This window comes from Etheostoma spectabile, chromosome 22 (genome assembly GCF_008692095.1).
Source record: "Etheostoma spectabile isolate EspeVRDwgs_2016 chromosome 22, UIUC_Espe_1.0, whole genome shotgun sequence".
Taxonomy (NCBI): domain Eukaryota; kingdom Metazoa; phylum Chordata; class Actinopteri; order Perciformes; family Percidae; genus Etheostoma; species Etheostoma spectabile.
The window spans coordinates 8,533,953-8,547,278 of record NC_045754.1 but is presented as its reverse complement, the minus strand read 5'-3'; the positions used below and the strand labels follow the sequence as shown (position 1 = coordinate 8,547,278).

Sequence of the window (13,326 nt, the reverse complement as noted above, 5' to 3'; positions counted from 1 at the left end):
ATACAAATCCAATAAAATTGTGGTAACTTTTGTTATTTTGCACTTATAAAATGTACAGCAAGTAATCAATAGATTTAATGTTCTTTTTATCATGTACAAAATGTATAAAGACATTTTTACACTCAATTTTGATAGTGTGATTAGATTTACACAACAATAAAAATCTTTTATTTTCATTTTAATAAACAAATGTTCAGCCGCTGGTGTCTAAAGCGGACGGCAGTCTGCGTAACCCCGCGCATGCGCAGGCTGGCTCGATTTTAGCATTGTATTTCCTGCTTGCTGTTTCCACTCGAAGCGATGGCAGAAGTGAAAGCTTCCCTGATTTGTGGCGGTACGTTCACTTTTTTGTTCATATACATTTATTGCTACACCGTACCTGTCATCACAGCATCTGTTAAAATGACCTTTAAAGCTCCTGTTGTCGAAACTGTGAAGGGAAATTGATGCTCATGTTAGCAGGACGAGCTTTAGCCTGGGGATGCTTCAGTCATGAGGTTTTAGGCTGGAGGGCTGGAGAAGAGAGACTCGTGAAGCTCTTGTTAACGTTAAAATACCATTTTTTTGCGAATTAATTCCTGTGCTAATGTTACAGTTATAGCGGCTATCCTGTCTTCGGCCGCGCTTGCATTTGTTGAAGATCTAGATGACACGTAAGTGATGCAGTGATGCACCCTTGCTTCAATATTTCACCTTCCTGCTGCTGTGACATTAGAACGTGCTCATGCAATGCAACTTCCGAATCACGCTTTACCAACAGCCTTGATGTGGGCTCAAACCACAGTTCCCTTCAGTGCTTACTTCTTCAATAGTAGACGAGAAACACATAAGTTTGTCTTTTTTCCTATCTTGCATTTTAATAATTAAAATGTAATTGTGTAAAGCAGGAATAAAACATGATTTCATGTCAGGTTTCCAGTTGCACAGTACTTTTTAATTGGATGCCTGTGGTGGGAAATCTGTAGAGGTTTAGTCTCTTGTGTTTTTTGTGTTTGTGAGTCTCTTTTTGTAATTACTGTAGGGGGGGCTTTTTCTGCAACTTCCTTAAGATAATTACCCTCATACCCACATAACTTGAACAGTAATTGTTCTTCTGTCTGCTCTGGCATTATTTCTTTATGTTTAATATGTAGTACACACATCTTATGTGAGTCATGCAGCATTTAGCATATGGTTAAATTTACGTAACTGTTTTTTTCTTTTTGACAGATTTAAAGACACCAGAGTGAATGATGTCTGGCTGGTTGATGTGAGTCTGACACACACACACACACACACACACACACACACACACACACACACACTAGTCTGAGTCCATTCAGCTATGCTTTACTTCACATACAGCACGCCACTGTCCGGATCATCCCTTGCGGAAGTGGCAGCAGTCGTGGTGGGATGTAGGAGGGCGTGGGCCGGAGGGGGTGTGCAGTCTGTCCTCTGTGTTTGTGATTAGAGAATGAGAAGTCATGCATGCCGGGCAAAGCCAGGGGGCTCGGAGGGGTTTATATCCGAGTTTGTGTCTGGGTCGATAAAAGCAAATCAAGCTTGAGAACCAAAGCTGCTTTCACTCCTAGTTTGGGTTGCAGGAGTTCAATACTGTGTCAAATTTTTTTATAGATGATTTATATATTTCTCTTTGCACACTCTTTGTTCAGAACTGAGTAATTATGGAATACTTTACAATTTTAATTCACGAAGTTCAAATTAGAACAAAATTAGCCTTATCAGCCAACGCAGCAGCTTAGTCCAATACTTTTGGCTTTAGAGCACATCTAGGGTTTAGTCTCACCGCTGTTGTCAGTCTAAAACAATACACTAAACAATACCTGCTCAGCACCAAACAACAGATATAGTCTATAGACACGACATTCCACATATGGGATTGCTCCGTTGCCTCCTGAAAAGATCTCTGCAGGGTAAATCCAGACAACTACCTAGACTATCTGTCCAATCTGAGTACACATGTTCCACCAAAACAAGTTCCTTCCCGGGGCTATTTTGTAGGAGCTCTGTCTGGCGCTTAGCGCTGCCCATGACAATTGTGATTGGTTTATAGAAATGCTAATTAACTAGAGCCTTTTTCCCCTGTCCTGGAATGCTGTGGCGGAAAGTCGGGCAAAGCGAGTCTACCAAAAACAGAGCTAAAATGGGAGTGAATAGGCTTACATTTGCAAAGTGGACACAGATGACTCAAATAACTAATAATATTGCTTCATAAGTGCTGGATATGTAAATAAGTTATGGTTTGGTAAGTCAAGTTTGTCATATCTACATATATGTCAATTTTGTGTTCAACACTTGTTTCCGCTGGCCAACAAATCAGTTGTTGCAGGTTTAAGATGTGTCCTAAATAGCCCTTCCTCTGATCCTAATTAGCATCAGTGCATTCACATTAGAGCCCGACCGATAAAGGAATTTTAAGACCGATACGAATATTTGGTTATTTAAAAATCCGTTATGCCAATATTTCAGCCAATATATATTTTAAAAATGAATCCAGAAACACGTTACAAAACATAAGCAGATTTTTCTGACATTAGTTATTTGTTCTTTATGAGTTCTCACTAAAATAATATGATGATAACATGCTTTGTTAACATGCATACTAATTATACTTTTCCTCCTTCTCACAGCACTAACATAGAATTCACTGCACATGATGATCAAAACCATTTGGCCCTTAAAGCACAGTAACAATTCAGACCTGTACAGCAGTATGAAATTCAGGATTTGGTTTGAGCCTCTGTGCTGTACCATATTTTAACAGCGCTCTTCAAAAAACCAATCAAAGCCCACCAATATCTCAAATATCATTTTACACAAAGCGAGCGGCCGTATTTGGACAGTGTGGCTTTGCTTAACGACATTTCTTGTTTAAAAACCGAGTCAGAAATCAGAACTGTGCTCTGAATTTCTAATATACATTTTGAATCTGAAAAACAACATACATAGAAAAGGACAGGTGATAAACACTGCTTGTATATTCTGAAAATAGATAAGCCTCTGGAGCTTGTAGATACTAGAGCCCGACCGATAAAGCATTTTTAAGGCCGATACCAATACGAATATTTTGTTATTTAAAAATGCGATATCTCGGCCGATTTTATATACACATGTATATGTATGTGTATATATATATATATATATATATATATATATATATATATATATAATTTTCTATTTTTTTTTCAAATCCAGAAACGCGTTACAAAACAGATTTCCCTAACATTAGTTATTTGTAGTAACATCAAAATATATTAAAGTTCTGATAAATAAAAAGTATAATAATACAAACTTAAGATAGGACACTTAAAGTCCTTTGAACAAAAACGCACAACAAAAAGATAATCAGTGTTGCCTACAGGGACGTTGTAGAACTAAACTATGCAACTACGCAATAAAATATTCTTTTATTAGAATCATTTATTTGTCATTATAAATGATTCTGATGAATGGATATTTAAAAAAATACACACAGGTTACACAGGTTTTTTTAATTGGCCATTATAAATGCTGATACCCATAGATCGGGAAATGTCTAATATCGGCCAATAATATCGGCCCACCGCTAATTCGAATGAACCCAGCTACTGCCATGAATAATACATCTTGAGTTTTGAATCTTTCCATTGTTGTTGTTTTGTACTTAATATAAAGAATCCATTCCAGAGGTTATACACATTATCAAGTAGGCCTTCACAGTACAAAAATGGCAACAACACAGCACCAGCAAAGCTCAAGGACACAGAGAAGGCGAGAGAATAATTTAAATCCATTTCAGCACAACAACAACACCACCACTACCGAGTATTTCATCTAGTTGGCATGTTGAAAGTCCCACTTTCAAATAAGGTGAAAATGTGGTCACTGTAGTAGCTGTAGTGATAATGTAGTATCTCTGGTGTAAGATGAAATGGAAATAAACATTTAAAAATGAAAAGTTTTTATTTGTTTAAAACAAAAATCTGATGATGATAAAAACACAATGTTGACAGTATGTTGCACATGATCTAAACATTATTTTCAGTTCTATGCGCCGTGGTGTGGCTACTGTAAAAAACTCGAGCCAATATGGCATGATGTGGGAGTCGAGCTGAAGAGCTCTGGGTCGCCGGTCCGCGTCGGAAAGATGGATGCCACTGCTTACTCTGGTGAGTACATGATGAAGGTCTTACCTTGGAGCCTGTTTGTCCCCGGGTGATTATTTCATGTGCCGGAGACAAAGATAGATCAAACTAATTGACTGTGTTGTTCAACAACATGATGATGCCTGTATGTGAAAAGGCTTTCCGGTCTTATTGAAAGCACCATAAACACTATTAAAGGTGTATGTAGTTTTTTTTATTGGGAGTTTATCATAATATCTCAATATTATGATATATTTTTGCCATGATAATCATACAGAGAAAGATGAGTATTATGTGTAAATGCACAATAATTATCTATTACATTCTGCACGCCATGCCTTGGGAGTGATCCATGGACACATCATTTAATACATTGATTGACAGACTGCAACCTTATTTATATTTAATGGGACTTTTAAAGGAAGGAAACATTATTGGAAGTGCGCTTCTCCAAAGTCCCTGCGACGATACCAAAACGCGTTGCATGGCTGCTGTCATGGGAATGAATGGGAAGTGGGGAGCTAGCGCTGACAATGGACACGTCCCTTCAGGGAGTTGATATGATACCACTCTCAGTAGCTGTCCCTTAAATATGTGGCTACAGCTAACAGCCGATTTGCTTAGCTTAGCCTGGCTTTGTATTTCCTGTTGCGGCGTAAGAGTGTTAATCAGTTTTCTCAGCTAACTATCGTCAAGAACGAGAATACAAAAACAGGATAGAAACTTAGAACCTTTAAAGAAAAAGATGGTTCTCATGATAATTGTTTTTGCTATATATTTGTTTTCTATGTTGCAGGAATGGCATCAGAGTTTGGTGTCCGTGGTTACCCCACAATAAAACTGTAAGTGACAGTTTAAGCGTTGTATATCATACATAGCGCCACCTACCCCTGTCTCAACTCTCATTTAAATTAAAGATAGTTTAGAACTTAAAAGCCACGGATGACTGTTTTACTTTGATTTGTGTAATCATACATGTTTTTTGTGTTTTTTTTCTTCTCTCTTTTTTTTTTTTACAAATTGCTGTAATTTTCTTAACCACTCAGTGCAGCTTTGAATAGGCTTTAAAAATCCTTATGAGACTAAAAGGCTTATTGTATTTTGTACCGACCTACAGGGTCTGGCCATAGAATGATAATTAGTCTAATACAAGATTTCACTATTTCTGTGAAGCCTCTGGTATTTGTTAAGCTCTTGTGTCAAAGGCATTGATTCAACTCTACAGTAATTGTTGAGGCTGTAAGTTGATGTTATATTATATTGTATAAATGTCTTTATTTAAATTTGTAATTCGTTATTATCAGGATCCCTTTACCCTAATGTTGTCTTTTTTTCCCTCTTGAGGTTTGATATGCTGTTAAATGACTTATTCAGGAGGGAACAAGGTGTTGTTACTGCTTCCTTAAGGCATAACCAAGTGACAAACTGTTCACACTCTTTGAGCTTAACTTTTATTAGTTTTTTTGGCACTCCTGGATGCTGTTAATTATACATTGCGTCGGCAATAAATGGTTTGAAATCAGCTTTAGCAATTCAAATCAGCCCCTTATATTTTTCTTTTGTCACGCATGTCCCAAGTGACTTAAGGATATCTTGTGAATTATTGATTAACAAATCATGAGTGTTAGATGCTATTTCTCCTCATGAACAATATGACTTTTCATTTTTCTTGAAGTGCAAGTGGTATTTATTTTTTCATATAAATTTGATGAGTTTAGGTAGACGCCAGCAGCTGGTCAGCAGAACTCATGTTGACTTTAGAGAAATAATCATACTCCAAAGCAGACTTTCCTCTATGTATTTGAAACAGAATCATTTATCTGCACACTGCCTTAATGGGCTCCCCGTTTTAGTATCATCAAGCTCATTTGGGAAGCTGCCACAGGATCACGGCAGGGTTCAAAACATTAAACCAAGCAAGTGATGAAACATCCATTGAAGAACACTAGATACCTCCCTTGGTGACAGGAGACTTGAGTTAGAGTTCCGTCTCCCCCTGAGTTCATTAAGCTCTGGGGCTGATGCAACCTTGGCAATCCTTAATGCATTCTGCTTCTTGTAGGAGCTCGACTCGACCAGTTTCTTTGGCTGAAAACTCAATTAGTGACAGTCATTTGTTGTGTTTTTCATTTAGGATGAGAGAATGAGATTTAGATTAAGTTGACCTTTGTGATGAAGATGCTTTTTTTTCCGCTGTTTCATCAGAACAACTTCTTGTTGCCATGCTCAAAAGTCGGGCAGGGACTTTAAAGGATAGTTTGGATTTTTTGAAAGTTGGGTTGTAAATGGTACTAAACCACAGTAGATAGCGGTCGGCACTCTCCCAGATTGGAAAAGCAGGCAGGAGGGCAGGCACTCGAGCTAAACAATCTACTGCTGCTGATGGCGGCAGCAGCTAAATGTATTGTAGCCATCTGAACAAAATCAATATTAGTTTAGGTGTACGTTATATTACATTTACAGATTTGCCTTGCCATCAGACAGCCGTTATGTATGCTCTGGTCAAAGCCACCAGACTTAAAACAGTAATTGTACCTTGCAGAACATTGTTTGGTTAGTTTGTTAGTTCCTAAACACCAAAGTCACACAGTAACACTAACAAACTAACTTATCGAGGCAGCGGTAGACCAGCAACTCCTGTGTTTTGTAAGGTAAAATTTATATTTTTGTCAATATAGTCTGGTGACTTTGACAAGAGCATACATAACGGCTTCAGCCCCCCCCCCCCCCCCCCCCCCATTTGATCTTAAAACAGCCTTTTCTGGGGGCCGTGGGGAGTCTAATACCTAACCAGAATTAGAAAAGTGTACCGAACAAAGTGGCCAAGGAGTGTAGCCAATCAGCAAATGTTGACATTAGAGAAGCTGGAAGTAGCGGATATTTGACATTTTTGCTTGATTTAAAAAACAAGAACAATAGATGAATGTCAAAATAGTTGCTAATTACGTTTTTCCTTCATTAATTAATCAAACTAAATAGTTTGAGTTTTGCCTCTACTGTTTTTTATGTTTTTGTTTTTATTCTTTCCCTTTTGCCCACTGAATGAGGTTTTTCAGACAAACCAATATGCTGAAAGCAAATTTCAGTGTCACGTGATTGAATTCAATTTTATTTTCACATGAATGTCTTTACGTTTAGCCTTCGGCCTTTCACCCTTGTTTTGCTTTCTCCACTCCTCCACAGGTTAAAGGGCGATCTTGCCTATAACTACAAGGGACCAAGGACAAAAGATGATATTGTAGAGTTTGCCAACAGGGTGGCAGGGTAAGCCTTCAATCATCACTTCAAAAACAAATGACATGAAACTGATGAATACATAGAACTTTGTTTATTTCACAGCTTTACTAATGCCAACCATCAAAGCAAGCTTATCAATGCAGGCCATATTTATTTTATTGCTCAATGGGTTTCCCCCTCTGATGCTCCAGTTTAGGCCACTGTATCAACTGTGCCTGACAGATTTTCCACTCCTTGAGGGAAATCAAGCTAGATCCGTGACAGAGGGGTTGATCAAATGCTTGGCGCGCACTTCAAGGCTGCAAGTTGTTGACTGTCCACTGGGTGGTGCCACCAGCGCAGAAATAAAGAAGAGAACTGTTGGAGTTTTTGCATCAGTGATTGCAGTAGTGTGCCATTTTTGTGCTGAATGTGATTTCACTTGTTAAACTGAAGAAACCTGAGGGTGTTTGTGTGTGTGTTGGATTTTCCTCTCCAGACCGGCCGTCAGGGCACTTCCCAGCAAGCAGATGTTCGAGCACATGATGAAACGACATGATGTGCTTTTTGTGTATGTCGGCGGGGAGTCTCCCCTTAAAGTAAGCACTAGATTTAATTCTAAGCACCCAGCTTGTTCAGAGCAATGCTAAAACTGTGTATTATTGGCGTGATAGAAGCCCTGCTGCTGTTGCAACAAGAAATAGGTTGCGTTTAATAACTGGAATTGACTTTACAAGCCTTTACAACTGTTAGACATTGATCTATTGGAAAGCTACTGTCTCCATGCTGAAAGACTCGTTTGCTTTGCAGGAGAAGTACAACGACGTTGCCTCTGAGCTCATTGTCTACACTTATTTCTTCTCGGCTCCAGAGGATGTCTTTCCAGAGGTAATGCTTTAAATTTGCATCCCTTTTGAATTTTAGAAAAATATTAAAATTACTTATAATAAAATAATATTTTTCTCACCATATGTTATTGATACTGTTGAGTGGTGTGCAACCAGTTGTTTCTTTCAATGCTGTATTTTCTAGGTTAAAGTAAATAATGGCACTTTTTAGTTGTCTTTCCACACTTGCACATACAGACACCAGGCCTGCATGCTGGCTTTGCATTATGCAAAAAACAAAGTTTCACAGTTTAATGCAAAGCTCTGCTGCCAACAGTCTTGTCCCACATTCCGCAGGTGCAAATACATTCATAGAGTTAAAAGGATTAATGGAACTTGGTTTTGAATTAAACTTTTCTGTGTGTGTCTTCAACAGTCCGTAACTTTGCCAGAGCTTCCTGCGGTTGTGGTCTTTAAGGATGGGGCCTACTTTACCTATGATGGTGAGTATTATGTTACCCTGTCTTCATCCACTGTTTTCTTGGGGTAGTTTTGTTCAATTAGTAATGAAAAGGCGTATGAACATGTTAAAGGGGCCAGCAGGGCGCACTCTGCGTACGGCTCCCAGACTTTTTCCTCTTTCCTTTGCTGCGAAGCTTGTTTTCTCTAGCTGTGTTCCTCTAGTTTTCCGGTCTCTGCTGCTGTTCTTTCATCTTCCTCACCACAGTGAGTTATGGTGTGCCTGGCCCATCATAAAGCACCCAGGGCGCTGCCCGCTATTGTGTGTGCGGTGATGTTGTGGCGGTTTGTCTTTGGGTGGACATACATAGCCAACCAGGGTGGATGGGTGTGAGAGACCACAGCTGAGGCCAAAGAAACCAGTGCAGAGCTTTTACTGTATATACAGTCATTTAAAGCCAAGAATTGAGTCACTGAAGCATCTGTCGAGTCTCTGCAAAAGACTCCTAAGAGGTTTAGAGAAGCTGCTTTTTCTTTTCTGTTGCCGAATTTTGAAGCATCTCACCGCAACAATGTGAGTTCACCACATTTCTCCATGATGTCTTGTATTTGGCTGCTGCTGTGGGCCCGAGCTGGGAGGCGGAAACGGAAGGGAAGTGCATCAAGGCACAATGACAACACAAACGGGCCCCAGTAGTGGCTGTTGGGCAGGTTTGGTGCACGATGTAGCGCCCGGAGAACAAAATCAACCTCCACCCCCGTCGGCGAGTTCCTATCCGTTTGCTCCACCTGGCCATTACAGAAGGGGGGCTTCCTGCCCCAGAATTGTAGCAGGAGAGGCTCACCACAGAAGACCTTAATGACAAAAACTCCACACTCTGCAGAGTCCTCCAGGACCTTGATACGGAGGATGTGGCAAATGTCTAGCATTGCCATGGTGACGGCATGTTAATCATCATCATCATCATCATCATCATCATCATCACTTTATTTATAAAGCGCTTTCACATCAGCAGTAGCTGAACAAAGTGCTGTACATGAAGGCAGCAAACACAGATAAAAATAAAGCGTGTCAAGGTCTGAGAAGGGGAGCAGCACGGCAAAATGACATAATTGTGTCCTTCCTTCCTTCCTTCTTCTCCTTCAAGTCTGTAGAAATGGTTGAGGGAAAACACTCTAATTATTACTGGTAATTGTAGGTGAAAATAGATGAAAAATTTACCCCACTCTGCATTAGAGAAAGCAGTCTGCCTTTTTTACCATTTGTGGTCCTCAGCATCTGGTTTCTTTCCAGCTGTGTAATGTCCACTGACTGGATGTCCGATTGGGGTATAAATTAAGATAAGGCCCCTATATATATATATACTTTTTGGGACACTCAATTTGCATGATGTTCTGTCGCTTTATCGAATGTTATTTGGCTAAACATTTGCATAGGCACCCAGTGACACTTTTATGTCACACTATGACGTTTATTAAAGTGTGTGGATGTATAACACACACAGACACATATTTTTTATTAGCTGTAATGTGTATCTACAAGCTCTAGAGGTTTGTCTATTTACAAGTAACGTTTATCACCTCCCCTCTTGTATGTACTGTATGTTGTTTATCAGATTCAAAATGTGTATTAGAAATTCAGAGCACATTTACTGTTCTTGTTGCGCAGCTTTGACTTCTGACTCGGTTTTTAAACAAGAGATGCCATTAAGCAAAGCCACACTGTCCAAACCCGGCCGCTCGCTTTGTGTAAAATGATATTTGACATATCGATGGGCTTTGATTGGTTAAGTACACATCACAAACGGCGGCATCCCTTTTGAAGAGCGCTGTTAAAATATGGTACAGCACAGAGGCTCATACATATTTAATAACCAAATCCTCAGTTTCATACTGCTGTACAGGTCTGAATTGTTACTGTGCTTCAAGGGCCAAATGGTTTTGATCATCATGTGCAGTGAATTCTATGTTAGTGCTGTGAGAAGGCGGAAAAATATAATTAGGATGTATGTTAGTCTACACAGTGTGATTTTAGCACTCGCCAGGAATGTTTTTGAGTGCTAATACACATTAGTTAAAACCCAGCGGTAATCTTTTCAGTGGTTTATGGTTTTACCTCGCCACTCCTTGTATGGAAATGTACATAACTTAGCCAGCTGTGAGGCAGCACTGTTTTGCATGTGTTTATTGGGAGCACTCAAATGACGGATTAACGGTCCATGAATGCAGGGACAAGATGAGGTCACACTTAAAAAGATAACGCGCTGATGACATTTTGTGACAGCACACATGGAAAGTATTCAGTTCATCGGTTATTTGAATGTCCAAAGACGACAAGGTCAGTGTGGATGATATAGTGAAATGTTGACCTTATTTCCCACACTGTTTCGTAATCCTGTTATTTTGTCAGTTAGTATTAGTTTAGGTCTGTCGGTCTATGGTCTAAATTGTAATATCTTTGCAGCTACTATGGTGCTTCCCCATTGCTAATACTAGCTAAACTCTGTTTGGCTTGACTCAACCCGGCCGCTGAGGTTGTGTTGTTTTTTTATTCTTGGCATGTGGCTGTTGCCACAACCGGAAGACAAATTTTGTTTTAAAAGAAGCTGGAGGCAGCAAAAACACCACTGGCTAAACTATTTAAAAATGGCGCGTTTGTTCAGGACACCCGTGTCTGTCACTAGCAATTTTGACGCAGTGATTAGTGACGATTCTCTCCAACCAATCAGTGGTCGGTAGGTTTTCACGTCCCCTTTTGGTATCGCCTCAGCTCGCTTGGCACCTCGACAAAGGTGATATATAAAAAAAGTACCTGTTAGCAGGTACCAGGGACTTTCTTTTCATAATGGAAAATCAAAAAAGGCGAGGAGTCGAGTCGAGGCAGAGCGACCAGGTACCATATAGTGGAAAAATGCCATTAGATGGACATTCATGGTCCACAGAGGATGAATCTTACTGACTTTCCCCTGAATTTTCATGTTGTTCACATTTGTGGTTGTCGAGTGAAATATCTCTGCAACTATTTGATGGATTGCATTGAAAACATTTATTGTCCCCAAAGGATCAGCTGAGGTCCCAGCTACATTCTGTAATAACTTTGTGGATCCCTTGACTTTTCTTCCACACTAGTTCCCATCCCTCACTGCTGCTTTTTTTTTGGTAGCTCCACCATTTTCATTGTTTATCCTAAAGATTTTTCTTTTTGTATATAGTAAGAAAGCGTGTTATCCTGTCATTTCACTGAGCTTGCACCAATCTTCTCATCCTCTACCTCCATCTGAGTCCCACCCTGTTTGAATTATCTTTGATATTTCCTATTCCTCACCCTTCTACATTTCTCCTTCTGGTTTTGTTTCTGCGCTATTTAGATTGATGGCACAGGTCCTCTGTGCCATTAACCTTCATCCTTGAAACATGTCAGAGCTTCGTCCTCCCTGCCCTCAAAACTCTGACACTGGCTCATCCTTTACTCCACCTATTGTCTGATTTTATGCCCCCTCCTGCCCCATCTTTCTCTCTCTCTCTTTCACACTCATGTCTCCTGCTGTGTGAACTCTAGGGCTGACAGGCTCCTGTAGGGCAGCGTGGTGATTGTGAGGTTGGCGCCCAGGAAGAGAGCAGCTCTAATTTGTTTCAAGGTGAAGCAGGTTCAGTCAGTGTAGAGATTCATTGGGCTGTTCGATCCCAGTATGGGGCCTTCATCTCTCTCTCTCTCGCTCTCGCTCTCTCTCTCGCTCTCTCTCTCTCGCTTCTGGGAGAGGCAGGCAGCTGCATGTCTGTCTATAAAGCCAGAACATCTGTGAAACGAACTCTCTGGAATGTCTACTAGACGAACTGAGTCAGCAACCTTAACAACGACTCAGCCTTAGCATAGCAGCAACTCTGAGAAATAGATTGCGTTGCATTAAGGTCATTTTGAGTCTGGTATAAGCTACAACCTCGGGGGTTTAAAAGCGTGTTCAGGTTTTAGGTTGTCATGCTCCCAGCTCGTTTAGTGGAGCAGCTTAAGAACCATGTTAAAGTCATCAGTGTTGTTGTAATTACTGAAATAGTAGCAAAAAGGTCATGATAACTTATTAACATGTCATAATGAGGTCCCAGCTACATTTGACATCAATTATGAGCATCCAGTAGCCTCTCTCAGCCGGAGAAAACGATGTGTGAGCAGCCTCGCTACAACTGGTTTACACCCTCCAGGGACAGTCTCTGGTTCCCGTTTGCTTGTTGCCTCCAGATGTTAAAGTAGCAACAACACGTGGTTCACAATATGGAAGCAATCCTTTATTTTACTTCACTTTATTTTTTCACTCTTTTTGTTGTTGATGTTGCATAACGCATCTATTGAATTATGCATTTGCTCCAAATGTGTAAAAGATCTGCCAAAACTGTGTCCTGAAAATGAATGTACACTAAGTACGTACGCGTGGAGAATCCTTTACAAATCAAATGTGTTGTTTTTTTAAAGACCGAAAGGCATAATAGCTGTGAAAATGAGGTTAGGTGAGCAAGCATCCCAGAAAAAAACAGCATCTATTGTGAATGAAAATTGCAGTTTTTTTTTTTTTTTTTAGTGTCTTGACAACCGGTTATTTGATAAATAGGAAATGAATGCTTATATTAGACAATCTAGACAGAACAAAATGACCTTTCATTTACTCATTTACGCCGTAACCAAACTGATACATTTGATTGATTAC

General features: G+C 39.8%; 1 protein-coding gene across 1 annotated transcript in view; it reads left to right on the top strand.

Annotated features, from left to right (window-relative positions):
• Nucleotides 1-216: 216 nt before the first annotated feature.
• Nucleotides 217-13,326, top strand: part of tmx3b (thioredoxin related transmembrane protein 3b) — a 37,433-nt gene continuing 24,323 nt past the window's right edge. The window contains exons 1-9 of the mRNA XM_032503928.1: nucleotides 217-334; nucleotides 596-653; nucleotides 1,210-1,249; nucleotides 4,028-4,151; nucleotides 4,924-4,969; nucleotides 7,311-7,391; nucleotides 7,843-7,942; nucleotides 8,154-8,231; nucleotides 8,607-8,673. Coding sequence (XP_032359819.1) covers nucleotides 301-334; nucleotides 596-653; nucleotides 1,210-1,249; nucleotides 4,028-4,151; nucleotides 4,924-4,969; nucleotides 7,311-7,391; nucleotides 7,843-7,942; nucleotides 8,154-8,231; nucleotides 8,607-8,673 — 628 coding nt within the window. The 5' untranslated portion in view covers nucleotides 217-300. The remainder of the gene's footprint in view (nucleotides 335-595; nucleotides 654-1,209; nucleotides 1,250-4,027; nucleotides 4,152-4,923; nucleotides 4,970-7,310; nucleotides 7,392-7,842; nucleotides 7,943-8,153; nucleotides 8,232-8,606; nucleotides 8,674-13,326) is intronic.